At 36.9% G+C, this 21638-nt stretch overlaps 1 protein-coding gene across 1 annotated transcript in view; it reads right to left on the minus strand.

Annotated features, from left to right (window-relative positions):
- Positions 1-21638, minus strand: part of SMCO4 (single-pass membrane protein with coiled-coil domains 4) — a 92243-nt gene that overhangs the window by 55204 nt on the left and 15401 nt on the right. Inside the window, exon 3 of the mRNA XM_031961390.1 lies at positions 13882-13938. Within this exon, the coding sequence (XP_031817250.1) occupies positions 13882-13938 (57 nt within the window). The remainder of the gene's footprint in view (positions 1-13881; positions 13939-21638) is intronic.

The raw sequence follows: 21638 nt of genomic DNA on the forward strand, positions 1-21638 counted from the left end.
TATGAAAAGAGATTGCCTATTCTGTGAGTATCAACCAGCTATGCAGGTTTAAACAAGGTAAGCATCTTGAAAGCAGAGACTCTCACTTTTCTGGTTAACACAATTCCTGGCACACAGTAGATAATTTTTAAATGTTTGGTCATTCACGGGTTCCCTCAACTCATCAGCCAGGAGTCCTGACCAGGCAATGTCAAACTCCTTGGTTTGACATTTCCCTCCAGCTGCTGGGTTGAGAGGCTGGAGTAACTAAGTCGATAATAAACTCACTTTCATGTGCCCCATTTTACAAATGAGTTGGTCCTTCATTTTTGGTAATGAGTTCTCCACCATTGGAAACCTTCCAGGAGACTCTAAAAGACTACTTGTCAGGGATGCTTAAAAGGGGGGGGAGAGGGAGGGGAAGTCTTTTCAGATATGACTTGGACCTAAGCCTAACCCTATAAAGTCCTTCCAATTACATATTCTGCCTCCTTTGCAGATTATCCTAAATGTGGATGTTATCTCCATTTTAATGCTCAATTCACTGCTTCTTTATATATATTTTATGGAAATCACATCTATTTTTTGTTGATGACTCCCAAATTTACATCTCTTGTTCTTCTCTTGTAAACTCTGTTCTCACATTTCCAACTGTCTGGTGAACATCTCCACTAGAAACTATCACTCCAAATCCTTCCCCTAAAATAGCTCTTTCTCCTGACTTGACTGTTTTTGAGACTCATACATTTGTTGTCATGTCATACTATGCAGGTTCAAAGCCTTTTGATTTCCCAGTCATGAGTCCAGAACAGGCTTCTCCCTAGTCTCTATCCATTCACACTACCACCACCTTAGAGTTCAGATTATTATCACCTTACATCTGAGTTAGATGTGTAGTTGATAAAGGAGTTAGGAGGACCTGAGTTCAAATTTGACCTTAGACACTTAATTAGCTGTGTCACTCTGGGCAAATCACTTCACTCCATTTGCCTCAGTAGCTTCATCTGAGTTTGAGAAGGAAATGGCAAACCACTTCACTATCTTTGCCAAGAAAACTTTTAAGTGAGGCCACAAAGAGTCGACCCAAACTGAAATGACTGAACAACGACAAATGTATCTGAACTCCTGCAAAAGCTTTGATAAAGCTCTTTGCCAATTCAAAAACTCCCCTACAAAATAAATATCACAGTGGCATTTCACTAACTGAAAAGCCTTTAATAACTCCCCTCGAGTATACTCTAGACAGACCTATACTGGTACATTTCCTCACATTATCTGACTCACTTCCTCCTGACATCACAAATGCCATTGGGAGCCGCCTACCTATTGGCACTACAGGTTATACAGAAAGCAGAAAGCAAACACAGTCCATTCCAACCAACCACCTCCACATCCCAGCTTAGAGATTCACTGGGAAGTAATGTGAAACAATCAAGGCACTTCAATCCAATTTAAACAGTTATGAAGTGCCTACCATGTGCAAAGCAAGTTAGTCCCTGCAGATTAAATGATGAAAAATAACAGTCTCTCTTCACTTTAGAGATACATCTAGCATTAAAATAAGTATAATAACCACCTACAATTATGGAGGAGATGGAATCTGAGTTAGACCTTGAACAAATGGAGATACAAAATAATAGTATGAAACTTCCAAAGGTCAGAATAAAAAAGATGGCAAGTAAACCTAGAACCAATTTTTTCGATTCAATATGAATCAAAATTAGGTGGCCTTGAATGGCAAAGTAAGCCATTTGTGCTTTATCCTTTAGGTAACAGAAAGTTACTACAGGTTTTTGAGTAGAGGAATGAAGTATCCAGTCTTGTACATTAGGAAGGTTACTTTGACAATGTGCTAAATAATAGGGTAGAAGGAAGTATTCACAGTGAAGCCAGTTAAAAGGGTAATGAGTTAAAGGGTAATGAGGGCCTGCAATAGAATGGTCATAATCAGAGTGGAAAAGGATGGGAAGAGGTCTTGTGGAGGGAGAGATGTGTCAAAGATAACTGTAGTTTTGAGCCTGGATAATTAGATAGTGGTGCCATTAAGAGATATATGGAAGTTAGAAGGAGCAGCTTGTTGGGGATGGGGAGAAGGATGAATAGAAATTCAATAGAAATTGAATTTTATGGTCTGGATGAGTTAAATTTGAGTGATCCACAAGTTAAGAAGACATCCTGGAGCACGCTCATTTAGAAACAAGAGACTAGAGAGCCCTGAGGAATGTTTAGAGAGCTACATGTGGTTCAACTGAATACAAATAGTTCAAATGAATACAAATGATGACTGAAACCATGGGACTAGATATCCAAATGTAGATTGGGGGAAAGGGGAAAATCCCACAAAAGGAACAATCCAAGAGATATCAGGTAAACTGGTGATCAAGAAATCAAAGGAGGAAAAGATACTCCCAAAAAGAATCAACAGCATCAAATGCTGCAAATAGATCAAGGAGGCTAAAGATTAAGAAACAACTGGCACTGCTTAGTGAAGTAATAAAGTGATAAACTGTTTAGAACAGACAATAAGCTCTAGTCAACAAGTATTAGGCACTTATGATGCACTTGACACTGGTGCTAGAAAAGACATAAAAGGAGGATATTAGAGTCAGTCAGTCAATATATAAATATATATTGTCAGTCAATAAGCATTTATTAAGCACCTACTATGTGCCAGGCACTGTTCTAAGTGCTAAGGATTACTCCCTGCCCCCTCCCCCAAGAAGCTTCCAATCTAAAGGGGCAAGACAAAACACAAAAAAGGCTAGAACATTATACTTTTGTATACACATTATATTCTGATTAAAAAGTATGTCCAACAGGCATGATTGGATGCCTAGTTCCTAAATAAAACCATACTTCCTTATTGGTCTGTAATTCACTCAAAATTGCCCAAACCATAATTAACTTCATTGTAAACTCATTGTGAACAGAGACTTCACCATTTTCAGCATTTCCCCAATACTTAGCAAAGTGCATTAATGTTTGTTAAACTGAATCCAACTACTCCATGTATTTTCTTCCAATTTTCTATTCTATTCCAACTTCCCATTCTCCTGCATGCCAGACCCAAAAATAAAGTATTCTGGGTCAAAAGATACAATCAAGAATCAATTTCATTAGGGGCTTTGTGAGATCCTTTAAACAAGACTGACCCTTAACAATCTATGTAATAAGTAGATTTATCCATCTTAAAAGTCCTCAAAAATGGAAATTCTGAGATCTTAAAAATCCTCATAATATTGATTTATACACTATAATGGTTAGGGAGTTCATTCACCCACAATTTATCAAGCACTTACTATGTGCTGAAGATATATTTTTTTAAATTAGTCTCTGCCCTCAAGGAACTTGTAGTCTATTGTAGAGGAAGAGGCAGGAGGGAAGAATAGATATCCAGAAAAGCAAGAAAAATTAGTCCACCTCCAAATTTCTCTTAATGAAATGTCTTTTTATTCTTTTTCTCACTGATAGATGAATAAAATATGAACACTATGGACAAACAAGACATATACAAGAATAAGTTGGAGATAAATCAGAAAGAAAAGGCCTTAGCATTAAGATGTATTGGGCAAGTCTTCTTGTAGAAGGTGGAATTTTAGCTCAGACTTGAAGAAAGCCAGGGAAGCTGAGGCAGAGATGAGGACAGAGAGGATTCTAGACATGTGGGGACAGCCAGGGAAAATCCCCACCATCTGGAGTGTCACCTGTAAGCAAGGAGCTAGGCATAAAAAGCTTTCTCTTAAATCTAGGTAAATTATAAGTGAAGCATTCCCCTAATTTATTGGACTAGAATTACAGTCAATATTAAAATACTTTTAGGTCAGGGTTCAACAGGAGCCACCAAATATTCTGTAGTATTTTTAAACAAGCTCTTCAACTACACAGAACCAGTCAAAAGGGTAGAACAGGCAATCTCTAGGTTTTCAGACTATCTTACCTCATGTGTAATTGGTAGAGCCAGCCTTAGCCTCAGTCCAGTCTCTGACACTTGCAGGCTGTTACCATAGGCAAATGACCAAACTTCTCAGTCTCACCCCCAGACCAACCTTTTAAAACTCTAAATAGCAGAACAGTTACTCATTCACACTGAGAGTTCCCCAAAGTAATGAAATCAAATGTCTGGACCAAAATAGGTTGTCGACTATCTAACAGAAGGAGCTAGGTTCTATTCATATCGAGGCTCTAACACAGTTCACCGGCATGTCACAGTTTACATGGCAAGTAATATATAAAAGGTAATATATGGCAAAGACAGAGAATGAATTTCCTACCAGTGATCTCTTGCTCTTCTGGAAGAATCAGTGCCTAATCTCAACTTCTAAAAAGCTCATTAGCTGGTATCCCAGAGATTTTTTTAAAGGGATTTTTTAAAAAGGGAAAATTTTTTTTGTATAAAAATATTTATAGCAGCTATTTTTGTGGTGGCAAAGTACTAGAATTGAGGAGATGACCATCAATTGGGAAATGGCTAAATAAGCTGTGAATGTAATGAAATACTACTGTGTTCTAAGAAGTGATTAGCAGACTGATTTCAGAAATATCTGGAAAGATTTACATGAACTAATGCAAAGTGATGTGAGCAGAAACATTATACACAAAAATAGTAACATTGTACTACACATATCAACTATGAAGGACTTGGCTATTCTCAGCAATACAATGATCCAAGACAATTTCAAGGACTTATGAGGGAAAATGCTATCTACATTCAGAGAATGAACTGATGAAGTCTGAATGTAGATCAAAGCATAGAAATTTCACTTTATTTTTATGGGGTTTTTTCTTCCTTTTGGTCTGTTTCTTCTTTCACAACATTACTAATAGGAAAATGTCTTATCTGATAGCACATATATAATCTATATCAAATTGTTTACCACTTTAGGGAGGGGGAAAATTTAAGGGATAAAGGGAGGAAATTTTGAACTCAAAAATTTTTTAAAAGTACTAAAGTTTGTCTTTACATGTAATTGGAAAAAATGAAATACTATTAAAGCAAAAACAATAAGCTCAAGACCTGGAAATTCACTGCATATCTGGACTAAATTTAAGAATACTCTTGTTTTTCACTTAGTTGTATTTATATTCTGTGCAACTGCAACATTTTCCTAAACATTCAACACTATCTATCCTTTAAAACCCAATCTTTCTGGATTGTAAAAGGTCTAAAGTTAATAGTCTATGAACTCAAATATCACCTCTTCCATAGACTTCTCAAAGTCAGGTTGACCATTTTACCTTGGAATCCCCAAAACACTCCCATATTTCTATGGAGTATTTATGATGTATTATTTGTATTATCATTACAAGTACACTTCATATTGTTCCTTATTAATTTAAGCTCTTTGAAGAACTCCTAGAGCATTGTTTACTCCTCTCTAATGTATTTATGATGTATTATAATCACGTGTCCTTCATATTTTTCCCTATGTAACTGAAGTTCCATGTAGGCAGACTATCTTACCCAAGGATCTCTTTCTCCTGGAGTTTAGCACAGTGCTCTGGACAGACACATTGGGGAATGAGTAAATGTTAGGTGATTGCTGCAATTTCTTTTATAGGATCAATCAATCACCTCTAAAGTTTCTAAAATTTTTCCAAAAGAAGCAGAAAGGAAATTCAAAGGTTAAAGTTAAGAGATGGCAATACTGCACTATTTTTTTAAAAAAGTAATTGACTTAACAAAGAAAATCCAAGACAAATAACAAATTCAGCTTCCCAGTTATCAGTAAGACACAAGCATGACACAGTGCCAAAGCCAACCTTCAACATCAGGTAATAAAAAAATACAAAAACCAGGTGGGTTGGCAAGGTTTGTCAGGCCAGTGTTTAATTAGGCAGAAAGTGGGCTGCAGACAACTCAATTAATTCCATCCTCTGGAAGAAACTGAAAGTCAAGATAAGGTTGACTGAAGACAGATGCAAAGCATAGCTTGGTGCAAACAGTAGGATTTAACAAAGGGATCTACAGTTTCAAGGAGGATGTGGACCAATCCACACCCTGCCCCCACCGCAAAGCTCTTCCAAGAGGCCCACACAAAAGAAGATCTGTCAAAGCCATACCAAAGCAGAAAGGTCCGACTATGAAGGAAATTTATTATTTAATTTACTTAAAACAAAGTTTCAGTGGTTAGTCCTGTGCAACTCACCAAGGACACAGTAGCCTTGATTCTTAAGATGACTATGACAGCATTCAATATTGGAGCACTAGTAAAACTCCAACCACATGAACTGCATCCAACCAAATCTGGAATTTAACTCAATTCCAACCCACCAGCCTTATTTTTGTTGCTCAGTCGTTTTTCATTTTCAGTCGGATCTGACTGTGACCCCATTTGGCATTTTCTTGGCAAAGATATTGAAGTGGTTCGTAGTTTTCTTTTCCGGCTCAGTTTACAAATAAGGAAACTAAGACAAATAGGGTTAAGTGCTAGTAAGTGTCTGAGGTTGGATTTGAACTCCTGAAGATGAGTCTTCCTGACTCCAGGCCCAGTGAGTGCCCTGTGCATCATGGCACCACCTAGCTGCCCTCATCTCTGACTTTCTGTTAGAACACATCTACAAAAATGTACATTTAAAAGTGTACAGCTAAGGAGAACCACTTAAATGAGACTTAATGAACAGGAAAGGAAGTGCGGTCTAACCCGTGGGGACTGGACATTGAATACCTCCCTGGATTCATATCCCTCCTATGACATTTATTAACTGTATGATCCTGTGAAGTCACAATTCCTTTGAGCTTGAAATAACTCTCTAAAAGCCTTTAAATTATGAATGGGTTTCAGATCAGTGAAGGGGAGTCCTCACATGAACAGAATCACAGGTCCCTGACATACAAAGGCAGAAGACAATTTAGGAACAATTGAAACAGAAAAAAAAAGAAAGAAAAAAAAGAAAAAATAGCTAGCTAAAGGGATCGTATATGTCCCTTTTCAGAAATGTATAATGATCTGAATTGCCTTAAGCCCATTGCTCAGGTCCCTACAAAGGAAATAAAATACTCTACGACTAGATTATCCCCTAGACAGGGATTTCTTCATTGGGTGTGTGTGTGTGTGTGTGTGTGTGTGTGTGTGTGTACCCGATGAAGCCTACAGACCTCAGAGTAATATTTTTTTAATACATTAAAACTAAAGTCACAGAATTACAAAAGAGACCAATTATACTGAAATATATTCATTTTAAAAATATAAAACAAATTCCCAGACACCCAAGTTAAGAATCCCTGCCCTACAATAATTTAACAGCAATATAGAACTGAAGGGTCCCTCAGTTATGATAATGATGATGATGACAGAATGCTACTGGATCTATGTGTCGGGTACTATGCTAAGTGCTTTATAAAAATTGTCTCATTTGGTCCTCACAGCAACCTTAGGGTATAGGTACTATTATTATTTCTATTTTACAGATGAGGAAAATGAGGCAGACAAAAATCTTGCCTAAGGTCCCAGTCAGTATGAGAGATGGCATTTGCACTTAGATCTTCCTGACTCCAAACTCAGTGCTCTATCCACCCTAACCACTAGCTTTTTAGAAATCAAATCTAAATGCATTTTATAAATACAGGAACTGAAATCTAGACAAGTTGACTTGTCCAAATTCATCTAACTAGTTGGTGGCAGAGCAAGAACAAAACCCTGACAAAAGAAAGAAGTCAGTGAAAAATAATCAACTATTTTAGAAAGACATTATTTTTAATGTACCTCTCTCCTTAGGTGTGGTAAGAGGATCTGGTTCTAATTCCCTCTTAGCTAATTGTCTTCTGGTTATCTCTGAGCAATTCATCTTTCTCTGGGCCTGAGTTTCTTTTGGGTGTGGGGGTAGTATCAAGAGCATTAGATTTGCATTTTTTAATTTTATGGAACAAAACAAATGTTTCCATAACTTAATGTGATAATAAAAGATGATCTATTGTGTACAACTTGCTTTAGTTTCTTCATCTTCAAAATGAGGGAGTTGGCCTAAATGGCCCCTCCTCCTCTGTGTTTATGATCAAATTGTCCTTTTCTCCTAAGAGTCCTTACTGAATAGGATATACAGAACAGAGGACCTGAACTTTCCAAAGGGAAACCAGACTCTAGCCTAGGTAAACAGAAGAACAGATACCCATTTTAAGAACCAAAGGCTGAGTAAAACCAGACACCTTGGAAACACTATCTATTCCCTTAGACCAGTGGTTCTCAAAGTATGGTCTAGACTACAGAATCCTGGGGATCTCTGAAACCCTTTTAGAGGGTCTACAAATTCAAAAATAGTTTTTATTTCCAATATGGTAAATGTCTATAAATATAACCCAGATAAATAAAAACTCTTTGGAGAGATCCTCAATAATTTTTAATAAGATAAAGATACTGAAAACAAAAGTTTGAGAACCACTGCCTTAGACATTTCAAATGTTTATTTTTATGTTTATAGTCCTGAGAGGAGAATCACACAGGGGGACTATGGTCAATGACTTTAGCATGCAGTTTTTATCTGATCTACTGATGGCAGGATTTGCTTTGCTTTGCTTTTCGTTAGGCTGCCTCCAAAATACTAGATGATGCATTTTCTGTTTTAATAGTTGATATTGTTACTTCAGTTTCAGGGGGGAAATGTCACCTTTTGATTCCAGAAAGTTTTCTTCTAAGACACTTATTTTTTCTTGCAGATCCCTTTACTGATAGCAATTTCTAAGAACCTAATTAATTAGATCCTTCCCAATGAAAGCTCTGTTTCCCCCCAATCACCAACTCCCAGTACAAACACCAGAAACCACCTTTAATTAATAGTTTTAGAAAGTTACCTGTATATGTCAGGGGCAAGTCTCAAACTGAGTCCAGGTCTTCCTGGCCCTGAAGACAATATTCTCTCCACTATCCCACTCTCTTTTCTTAGTTAACAAATATATATGTTTTAATTGGCTAAAGTGTTGTGCTACGTTCAAAGGGTGATACAAGATTTGACTAAGATACTGTTCCTGTCTTGTGGAACTTACAGCCTAGCAGGACAAAACGGTAAGAACATAAAGTAACTATACAGAAGAGAGAACATACTAAACTTTTTAAATAGGGGGCCAGTTCACTGTCCCTGAGACTGTTGGAGGGCCAGACGATAGTAAAAACAAAAACTGCTTTTTTGGGGCCTTTAAATAAAGAAACTTCATAGCCCTGGGTGAGGGGGATAAACGACCTGAGCTGCTGCATCTGGCCTGCGGGCTGTAGTTTGAGGACTCCTGTATCTAAAAAATACCATAGAGTCAAATGCAAAAAAGATCATGATCAGTCAGTGGAGAAGGGTAACTAGGTGACGTTGTAGATATAACAATGGACTTAAAGTCAGGAAAATCCAAGTTAGAATCTTGCCTAAACTAGCTTAAAATTGCACCAAAATTTTTGGGATACTTGTATATGTAAAAAAGGTTTTGCAAACCTATAGGGTTATATAAATGGTGGCTGAGATAATTACTAAGCAGAGGGTGGAAATCAGAGATGGCTTCATGGAGAAGGCAGTATCTGAACTGGCTTTTAAGAGATGGATCAGAATTTTTGAAAAGGTAAGGAGAAGAGGAAAAAGTCAATCCATACATGGAGAAGAGTGGAAGAAGTAGAAAAACTCAGTAAATCAAATGCTGTAAATCATTCTATTTTTCCAATACTGGACTACCTGACATTAGCCCACTGGCTCCATCAACCCAGGGCTTTACTAACTCTGAAAAGTCAAAAAGAAGTGATTTTCATAAAATCAGAGTTCCTAAAGTCCCAAAATATAACCTTTCATCTGTAGTTTCCTCCAAAAACATAGCATGGTACTCCCTGGCTCACTCAAAAGCTCACTGGCTTTTAGGGGCAGAGGACCTAAGTTCAAATTCCACTTCTCATAATTTAGTTATCTGTGCTCTTGGACAAATAGTTTGGACCTGCTTCATCATTGCTCAAATTTATCCCATTATGGCTTTTAAGGTCCCTTCCAACTTCAGTTCATTCATCTTTACAAAGTACAAAGAAAGACACCAATTCAGTGGTCAAAAATGAAGAAAATATTGAGACTTTAAAGATTTCTGAGTTCAGCACTACCTTAACCCCAAAATGCTAAGGTGAACCTGAACTGAGGAAAGAGTCTAAAGTTTTATGAGTCCTTTATGATATAAAATCTGCCTGATTACTTGCATAATTCCCCAAATTCTAGAAAAATAATGTTAATGATTAAAAGGACAAAGGGGAGGGGGAGGAGGAGGAGGAGGAGGAGGAGGAGGGGGAGGAGGGGAAGAGGAGGAGGGAGGGGAGGAGAGGAGGAGAGGAGGAAATCTGAGTTTCACTTAGGTGATCCTGTTTCTTGAGAGGATTATAGCCAGGGGGAAAAAAAGTGATTCTTCCTTTCTTGCTGCTCTGGCTGGATTCCCTTTTGGAACACAATGATTGAAAGTTTAATAAGAGCAGCTGAAAAACAGTAAACAGTATTTTTCACAGTCTTTTTTTTTACTTTCAGAAAACAGACTTTTAATTAAACACTTCTTTGGTTGCTCTTTCCAAGCCTTCAGAAGTCCAGGACTGCTGTTGTTGAGGGCAATACCAACAGGAAAAGGACAATGGAGGGGTTGAGGGAGAGACAAGAGTTGTAAAAAGAAAAAAAGTATCCTATTTCTCCTTAAAAATAGGAGAAGTGCAGGGGGCAGAGAGAAAAGGGTGGATTTTTCAGGTAAATATGGCAACATGTCAGGTGTACATTTTTTAGACTTAGTATAAACAGGTATTTATGTGGGGAAAAAGCTACTTAAGTACTCAACCAGAGCTACATGTGAATGAAAAATAACAAAAAGATTCAAAAGCCTAATTCAATTCAATTCAGTAAACATGTATTAAACCCACTATGCTAAGCACTGGGGAGAAAAAGGGACAAAAGATAGTCCCCTAGGAGTTCAGGGAGAATCTGAAAATACATACATACAAAGCTATATACAAGATAAATAGTAAGTAGCAAAGGGAAGGCCCTGGAATTAAGAGGAGTTGGAGAAAGCTTCTCATAGGAAGTGGGACTTTAGTTCAGCTTTAAAGGAAACCAGAGACATTAGTAGTAGGGAAACTGGAGCAAACTCACTGAACTACCGCAAATCCTGAGTCCTGTTAGATTATACCAAGTGAGAACCTAATACTATCCTGCACACTTTTAGAAGTTCCTTAATCAATTTTAAACCAAGCTCCACTAAATAGTGATATCTTGATACTTGAACAAGGAGGTATATATTCAGAACTCAGAGCTCTGGTGACTTCAATTTGCAGAGCTTATCAGGTCTTTAGAAAGATCTTCATTAGCAAAGTTAAAATGTCAGATGACTGCAAAAGAATAAAAAAACCAGATTCACTCAAAATTAAAAATTGGAGCAGTCACTAAGAGCCAATGATTTTCAGAATATACCACAGAACTAGTTAAGGGGGAAAAAAGATGCAGTCCTTTTCCTGAGGGTTTTTAAAAACCTCTATACTGCTCCCTAGAAAGCAGAACTCAAGTGCTTCATTACCCTCAGACTCTTAACACTTTATAAATACCCATATGACCAACCAGGGAGTGCTTGCTGCCTGCTTCCCCAGTAAACCAGTCCAACAGGATTTGATCCGGAAATTAAATATTCATGTAGCTGTGGTCACATTCCCTTCAAAATAGATATCAATGACCTAGTTATTCTGCAAACACAGTTCTCTCATATCCAAGAAATGCTAAGATAGAAAGGCAAGCTCATTGTTAGACAACAATCCCACTCTCAAACATGTAATTCATGTAGGGCATTGTAATCAAAAGAAAACAATACTCAAATGTTCATCCCATCAAAAGATGTATTTATTATTTATTCACTAGTTATGAGTCACAGCCAAAGAACATCAGAGTTGATCAACAAATATCTGTGTATGCCATGTAAATTTACTGTATGTTTATAATTTGTGGTTGTAAAAATTATAATAAATTCTTAATTTTAATACTTGCATGATATTGGGCTAGTCACTTAAATATTTGGAGACCCACCCCCCAACACATCTATAAAAAGAGTGGGCTAGATTAAAGCATTTCTAAGGTCCCTTGCTGATATCAATCCATGAGCCATTTCGATGATGTGTCTGCAAGGAGTAAATGGAAAGAGGTGGCAGAGTTCCAATGAATTGTGATGGAAAGGGCCATCTGCACCCAGAGAGAGGATTGTGGGGACTGAGTGTGGAATACAACATAGTATTTTCACTTTTTTCTTTTTATTTGTTTGCATTTTGTTTTCTTTCTCATTTTTTTTTTCCTTTTTGATTTGATTTTTCTTGTGCAGCATGATAATTGTGGAAATATGTATGGAAGAATTGCATATATTTAATATATATTGGATTACTTGCCATCTAGGGGAGAAAGTGTGGGGGAAGGGAGGGAAAAATTTGGAACACAAGGTTATGCAAAGTTGGATGTCGAAGATTATGCATATGTTTTAGAAATAAAAAGCTTTAAAAGAAAAAGAAAAAAAGAAAGATGGCATAGGGTGGAAGTTACAGGTGAAAGAAGAAGAAAAGAGAAGTAAAATGAGTGATAGGGCTCAGATATTTCAAGAGACTAAATGGCCTGAATTAGGAGTGACTGGTCAGGGAAGATGTAGAAAAGAGGAAATTTAAAGGTCAAAGATAATGGTCCCCCAAACTGACTCAAAGAGAAGCTAGTGGCCCCAGAAAGCTAAGAGAGGAGGTATAGTGAACAGAATCCTGGGACTTCAGAGTTGGCAAGGCCTTAGTTGAATCTTGCCTCAGATATTTAATAGTTATCTGACCCTAAATAAGTAAATGAACTTCTGCCTCACTTTTTTCAGATAATAACACCAACTTCCTAAGGTTGTTGTGAAACTCAATATGTAAGTGCTTTGCAGAACATAAAGCTCTACATATGTTAGCTACTATTATTATTCTCACTCTCAGTAATACATGTGAAAATCCAAATCAGAAAATTGAAAGATGTATCTGTCTTCCACTATATGGCAACCCTCCACAAAAACATTAGAAACATTGTAACTCCTTAAAAAAGGGGCTTTGCTTATTGTGTATCTAATTTATATTTTAATATATTTAACATCTACTGGTCATCCTGCCATCTGGGGGAGGGGGTAGGGGAGTAAGAGGTGAAAAATTGGAACAAGAGGTTTGGCAATTGTTAATGCTGTAAAGTTACCCATGCATATAACCTGTAAATAAAAGGCTATTAAAAAATAAATAAATAAATAAAAATAAGAAATAAAAAATTTTTAAAAAAAGGGGCTTTGCCTGAGCCTAAGGAAAAAACCCTAAGGGAATCTTAACAGAAGGTCCATTACCTTTTAAAATATTTTGATAATTGTATTTCAACATAATTGATTTTCTTTGTAATCCTATGCATTTTATTGAATACATTTGAAAACTTTAACCTTTGAAAAAGGATCTACTACCAAAGAGCGTTTTTGCACTAGAGTCCTTGGCATTGTCCAGTGCTTCATCAAAAAGTAGTTATTTTATCAGTGGAAATGACATTAAAGAAGAGACATTAACATGTATGTGTACAACTGCTGTACCCAGAGGACCATGAGACTTTTCCACCAGACTTGAAAGCTGAATCCTACAATATGTCTTGTCTCATTCCATTAGAAGGTTAAGTTTCTTAAAGGCATTATATATTTATTTCCCCATGCTATGTACAATAGCTTAGCATTCAGGAAGCCCTTAATAAATGCCCTAAATAGAGTACTCATTCATTCAAAGGGGGCCCATCAAATATAAAAAAAGAATAAGGACTGATGCAAAGAACCCTCAGGATTGTCTAGCAACTTCTTTATATAAATTTAAAGTTGGAAAATTTAGGTTTTCCTTATCTTACCTGGCTATTCATCTGAAAACTAATCAGTATACAATACAGGATAAGCTAAAGACTCACCAGCCAGAAAACCCAGGAAATTCCAGGCAGCCCAAAACTCTTCTCTGACCCACTAACCTGCAAAACAAAAATGCAGACACTTTAAAAAGGCATCCTCTCTTAGGACCTCAAAAAACAGAGACTTGGTTCAAAACAAGCATGAAAGGTTATGCAATTTAAAGAGGAAAGAACTACATGATCTTCACCAACTGGATACTTGCCACTAGACAGGCCCACAACAAAGATTTTTAAAACCTCGACAAGAAAATTATCACCACAGCGGCTTTTTTTCTCAGAAAAATGTTAACCCTGGGAGAAAAATTAAACAGTAGGAGGTGTGCTGGGTAAGGGACAGGCCTGGGAATGAACTGGTTCACACAAGGACCAGTTTGCTTCTCTTAGCAAAAGAAGAATTAGAAATATTAGCAATGTAGGTTTCTGCAGATTTGGAAAATGAGAGTCACAGGATCAGGTCTCCAGCTAGAAGGCTCTTTCAAAGGCCCACCTTACTTTACGGATGAGGAAGGTAAGGTCCAGGGATGTTCGGTAATAAACCTAAGATCACCAAGGTAACAAGTTAGAAGCTCCATGTGAACCAGATCCTCTGACTGCTGAACCATTTCCAGTTCCAAACCTGGAACTATCAGTTTCTCTATAAACTGAAGGAAAGACTAGGCCCTCCTCCCCCCAATGTTGGGGGATGTGCCAGGGATCAGATCACATCAGCAAAGCTTTTGAACTCCTCTGAAACTATGAATTGCCATTCTATTATTTAAAAGGCAGCTCTTCTTAAAGCGCTATATGGCAAAGGCAAGCTTTGCATAAATAACTCAGAAAATGGATTAGGTATCTAGCAAAACATATTTGTAACGCACACTCATTTTTCATCCAAGAATATTCTCCACAACTCCCCAGGTGTGCTGTCCTAAGGGAGGAAGATATAAGTGAGTGGGCCCCTAGGAGCAGAACCATTTCAATCTGACAGAACAGCAAAGAAAAAAAAATGGCAGCTTCCAACAAAGGGATATTCTATTTTCATATTTCCTTATTCATAACTCTCTTCTAAATCTGTGCTCCCTAGAGAGGTCACTGTCTGGAGCACACAAAAATCCCAGTGTCAGGACTGATAGGACATTTCTGTGAGTCTATGAAATGCAATCACTGGCCCTCAAAGATGCAACTAATCCCCCAGGTGTCTGCAGCCCACTGTCCCAAAGACTGTACTAACAGTAGCAGAACTGTAACCTCAGATCTGCCTACACTGCAGGTGTACAATCCTTGCACCACAAACTCTCTCTCCCTATTTCATATCCCACAGTGATTATTGCTGTTTTATTTCAGAAATCTCCAAACTCTCTGTGAGAGTCACTCTTTGTGACTCCATTTAGGGCTTTCTTGGCAAAGATACTCAAATAATTCATCATTTCCTTCTCCAGCTCATTTTACAAATGAGAAATTGAGGCAAACACAGTTATGTGACTTACCCAGAATCACACAGCTAGTGTCTGAGGACAGATTTTAACTCTGAAAGATGAGTTTTCCTAACCCCAGTCCCAATACTCTTATTTACTGTGCCACTTCAACACAGTAAATATTACAAACGTTTTATTCTCTTTATTTATTCAACTACATTTCCTACTCTTCATCCAATTATGATCGTCTCCCACTCTATTGGGTAGAATGAGGGCAATGGAAGGTGTTACCCCTCAAGTTCTACCACCTCTTTGCTATTTTAATTATATCTTTAATTTAAAACTGAACCATAGCCTGGCTTCTGCTTGCCTCGAGACTCACTTCACAAACTTCCCTAACATGCAATTCCCACAAACTTCCTACAAACTGTCCCCCTAGATCATCAATCTCTTTTCCAGACCCCAGGTCTTTGTATTGCAAAGTACTTTATTTATTTGATTCTCACAATAACTTTAGAAGACTGGCACTATCTCTATTTTCTAGGATGGAGAAAGTGAGACAATTTCAATAATTTGTCTATGATCAGACAGCTATTAAGTGTCTGAGGCAAGATTCAAATTTGGGCCTTCCTGACTCTCTAAGTCCCAAGCTTCTATCCTACTACATTAATTGTCTGTTTTCTGGGGTCACTGACTTCTCTTTGAGTCAGTTTTGGGAACCATTATCTTTGACCTTTGGATTTTCACTTTTCAGTACTTTCTGAACTTTTCCTGACCACTAAATCCTAACTGGAGTCATTGATCCTCTTGCAATTTCTGGTCACCAAGTATTGTAACTTACTACACAGTCATGTCTTTTCTACTGCCACCATAAGTGGCATCTGGTTCCTCTTTCCATTTTTTTTTTTTTTTGGCAGTACATTATTAATAGGTGCATAGATTATATCTGCAAAAGGACCGTAGAGACAAGTCATTTAGTCTCCAAGCCCAGAAAGTAGATCATTTTACTTCCACCTCTCAGAATTCTTAGCTTTGAAGGCTGAGATTCTTTGAGAAGTTGTTCCTGATTTCCCCCTAATTGAATATGATGGTTCTTCTTCCTCCTCAAATAATCATGTAGAACTTATTCTCCAAAGGCCCCTTCATATCTCTCTCTTCAGTCCTAACCTCTTTATGGAGCTCTAGATTCACATGGGCAAAGATGTCCTCTGGGCATCCCACTGACAATCTTAAAATCTATACATTCAAAACCAAGGTTATTATCTGTCTCTCAAAACTTGCTCCCCCTTTTAAGCCTAATTTTTGAATGTGCCACCATTACACTGGTCTCTCATATTTAATTTTTTTTTACTCCATCCTCTTCCCTCATGCTTCAAATCCAATCATTTAGGAAGTCCTCCATGCCTCCTATGCTCAGACTATTGACCTCCCTGGCTTCCTTAAGGTTTCCTTCCGCAGGAAGCCATTCCTGACCCCTTTTAATTCCCTCTGTTAATTATTTCCTATTATCAGATCAATAGCTTACTTTGCATATTTTCTTTCCCAATAAATTATAAACTTCTTGAGGTCAGGGACTACCTTTTGCCTTTTTTTGTATCCCCAGCACTTAGCACAACTGCTTCATAAAAGTTTACTGAATGAGTGAAAAGCCTTATCCAGTTTATTACATCCTTCAACTGGCTGTGAGATAAGCTTTATACATGGTTTTAGTAAAATTTAAATTTCTTGAGGATAAGCAATGGTTTTTTGTCTTTCTAAACAGACAGAGACACAGAAGACAGAGAAACAGACAGACATACAGAGAGAACTGTGAGAGGCATTTACCTGGTAAGGGCTAGATTCAATTCAGTTTAGTTAGCATTTAGTCACTCTTTGCAATGTATAAGGAATTGTGCTTTTCTTTCTCAAGGTGATGGTGATGTCCTGGATGGCCAGGTGGCCTTTAGCAGAAATAGCCTGATTCACAGTAAACAATCTGGAAGCCTAATTATATCCAGGAGCAAACAGGGAGGAGCAAAGATAGCTTTATAATACTCCCAGAGAATAGCAGGGAAGAGCACCGACAGGATCATCTCAGCCTCTTATGGGTCTTTTGTTCTTAACTAGACCTTTGGTTCAAATGGACTTCTGATTTCAGACACACCCCAAGTGGAGATCTCTGGAAAACCCCACCTTTACTGGATTCAATCAGAAAGCCAAGTTATGATGTCAAAACCCCAGAATACATTTTTCCTATAAAAGGGCTTAACTGTACCTCACCAACTCTATCTTCTCAATTAATTTAGCCAGCTCTTAGTAGAGAAATAAAATCTCTGCCCCTTGATTTGGAAGTGTATACCTATAAATTCTTTTGAGACCATCCATGACACTGGGCCTATAACCCCAATATACTTTTGAGGTACTTCCCTATTCCATCAGTAGATAACTTCAACATTTTGGTGGCCTGGTACAGGAAGAGTCGGATTGCACCCCAACCTCAAAAAAGGTGGTAGTGGCTGTTGTTGTAAATTGTTTTCTTAAGGACTAAGACTTAAATCCAAATTATTCCGGCTTTCATAGATTGAGCAACAATTGCTTTTAGGCCAAGCCCCAGTTGGTTTATGGTTTGGGCCCAGACAGATTCAGTGTAAAATGTAAATAAAAATCTTTTCTGTTTTAGCCAGAAATCCAGAGGGTCCAGATTTATTTATTTATTCATTTATTTCGACTAGATAAGAGGTCATTCTTGGCAACAATTTTTACCTAACTTTAACCACTGAAAGGGTATTGCCTAAGTAGGTAAAAAAAGCCAAGACACAGGATAGCTAGATGTCATAGTGGATAGAGCACCAGCCCTAAAATCAGGAGGACAAGTTCAAATCCAGCCCCAAATACATACCTCCTAGGCAAGTTACTTTACCCAAGTTACCCCCACACATACACACAGGGCCAAGGTCTCCCACCACATCTGGGGGTCTTCTTTAGGACTGAGCTATATCTGACTACCAAACTCAGATAGTTGTGAAGGAGAAAATGAGCCTAATGACTTGCATATCATGGTATCACCTCCCTAATGTCTTGGTCCTCTTGGAGAATGAAGGATGAACAATAATCTTTTATATCCCAAGTTTAAATACCACCTCCTCATATGACAGCAAGAATGCTTTGCACTTATGCACACGTGTGCAAGCAAACACACACACACACACACACACACACACCTTTTTAATCTCACTTAGAATTTTCATTTATATCTCAAGCAATTTTACTATTAAAATTATTTGTATGGGGTAATCTCTTTAGACTGTAAACTGGAAGAAAGAAGGCAGGGAAGAGAGGACTTATTCAAGCTTTTTAGCTATTCCTATCCCCACCCACCACCTACCCTCTTCCCCTCCCAAAACACAATCCCATAAAGTAAATGCATAATAAACACTTGTGAAAAGGATCTGAATTCTGGCCCTGCTTTATTTTTAAAGTGAGATTTAGAGATAGCCTGAAATCTGACCCATCAACAGGCAGTTCATGCTAAACAAATTTAACTTCTCTTTAAGCCCTGAAGAAGAAATTAAACATCAGATGAGAAAGAGATTTTTCCTTAGAAAATCCAGAAAAAATGCAAAATTAAGGTTTCTACAGCCACTACTGACAACAAAAACTTCAAAAAAAATTGGCTGGACATTCTGAGAGCAGAAGACTTTCAGTTTCTATTTTTAAAATTTTGGTTGCTCACATTATTGGTTGTCACCTCTGTCACACATAAGAATGAAGCAGCACTGTCAGGAAGAATTGGCTGTAAATCCTAGCTAAGTGACCAGGGGCTTAGAATCAACCTTGCTCAATCTTTTTATCATCTGTAAAATGGGGATAATAACCCTAATCCCTACCAACTCAAGAGTTGTGAAATTCACAGGGTACAATGAATATAACATGCTTCACATACTTTGAAACATAGTAGATAAATTAAATTTGTTGGTAATATTACTAAGAGTAGGGGAAACTTGAAAATTCTTCTCTATCATGTTGCACAGTATCTCTATAATGCAATTATCATCTACTACAGTGTACTATATGGGCAATTACTAATGCATGTGTCAGATGGGCCCAATACAATGATTAGCTCTTTAAGAGTTAATTAGCTGTTGGCTAAACTTGAAATTTAGCACAGTACTTTATGCAGAGAACTAATAAATAGTTGAGGCATTTAGCTGAATTTTGCCAATCTGTTATTATTTGAGAAATCTATCTATATATTTTTTAACTTTACCTATCTTTAACCTATCTTATCTACACTATTCTTTAACTCAGCCTCTCAAAGGAAGGACACAGTTGCATATAACTTCCTACTCTGTATACTTTAGAACAAATGTTGCCTTAGGAAGTTGACTCAAACTTTTCATGGCACCATGACTTTATGGAAAGGGAGTACCAGAGAAACTCAGAGAACCATCTTTGTACAACCATTCTAAGATCTGTTAGAGCCATAGTGAATGATTTAAGAAAACTCATAGCTTGGGAGAAATTTTCTAATGACTTTCCTCATTTCCCTAGCCTGTTATCTTCTCTCTGTTGTAGACTGGTAATGTAGCTGTTTCAATAAGAATAGGTAAATGAGAAGGCACTGAGAAAAAAAAAAAGTTCAAGAACAATTAAGTTTCTGTAGAACAACATTTTAAACTTTTTAAAAAAGGTAGACAACATGAATTATCCAGGCCTCTGCTCAAATTCCCAACACTCAGAGGTGGCTAAGGAAGCTGGTAAGCTTCTGATATAATCCCAGTGATGGACTATATGTATGTCATCCAAGGACCAGCCTTGATAAGTTTAGGTTGGTTTATCACTAAGGGCTAGCCATCTTAGAGATGAATTTTTTCAATCATAGCATGCCATGAAAATAGTAATTTAGTAAGATGTATAAGGAACATAGCCTACATAGGTGGAAAATTTGTTGGTATTATTGTTGTTCAGTCTTTCAATCATGATCAATTCTTTCTATCCTTCACTCTCTCTCAAAGTCTCTCCAAGTTCATGTTCATTGCTTCTATAATATGATCTGACCATCTAATCCTCTGCTGTCCCCCTTTCCTTTTGCCTTTAAGCTTTCCCAACACCAGGATCTTTCCCAGTGAACCCTATCTTCTTATTATGTGGCCAAAACATTTAAGTTTAACCTTCAGTATTTGACTTTCCAGTGAACAGCCTGAACTAATTTCTTTAAAAAGTGGAAAAAATATCCTTAATGACACCACAGTTCCTTGAAGTGTTGAAATGATCATTCAATAGCACTAATCATTGTTATTATTATTGTTTTCATTATTTTTTCCTTCTCATTGTTTTTTTTTTAATGGGGTTCAGACTGGTCAGAGGGTAAGATACTACTTATATCTATTATTATTATTGTATACTTAATAATGGATTATTACACACATGGATAAAGTGTCTTCTTTCCATAATGAATAGGAGTATTGTCATGTGAAATGAATAGGAATGTTGTCATGTGAGCTCATGTTCAGTAAACTCCCTGAAGGCATCTTCAGTATAATTCTAAAGGAGAAAAGACCCTGGAAATGACTTGTATGAAACAATTTCTGCCAAGGTTTTGGAACCTCTTCCAGTACTCACATAGTTTTAAGTTCTTTCTAGGGTCTGTACGTAGAAGCAATTCATTCCATGTAGTTGGGAGGTTATGAATACCTGGCAACTGTAAAATCTACTAAAATTGTTCCTTTTTTGTAGTGAATTTTTCTTTTTTTAAAAATCAAATCAGGTAATTTATTTATTTTTGCAACTTAAAAAATAGCTCCTGGTTTTATTTATGAATTTAATAATTACTTTTTTGTTTTGTTTTCAGTTTCATTTATTTCTTTTATTCTCCAAAATTTACTTTTGTTTAGTTGGGTTTTTTTGATGTGCTACTTCTCCAGATTTTTGTTGTTATTGTTGCATTCCTAATTCATTGACCTATTCCTTCCCTCTTTAGTTGATGAAGGTATTTAGCATTATGTATTTTCCTCTAAAGTTTGCTTGGCCTGAATCACAAAAGTTTTGTTTTCTCAGTGTCATTTTGCTTGTTGAAATTATGTAGTGTTTCTATGATTTGTTCTTTGACTCACTGGTTCTTTAGAATTAAATTACTTCATAATTAACTTTTAATCCTTTCTTTAGAAACTTTTTAGTGAACATTATTTTTAATATTTTAATTTTAATAAAGGATTGTTTAATAAAATTTAATAAATAGATGAAATTGTTCTTTTTTACTTTTATCGTTTTACTAGGGTTTTTTTATGGATTGATGTCATGTCTGGGGGGGTTGTGTTTTTTCTATAACAGTTCTATAACAGTTCTCTGATTCCAGTTCAGTTTTATCAACTGAAATCACAAAGATCT

Source organism: Sarcophilus harrisii, chromosome 3 (assembly GCF_902635505.1).
Source record: "Sarcophilus harrisii chromosome 3, mSarHar1.11, whole genome shotgun sequence".
In the NCBI taxonomy this organism is placed as follows: Eukaryota; Metazoa; Chordata; class Mammalia; order Dasyuromorphia; family Dasyuridae; genus Sarcophilus; species Sarcophilus harrisii.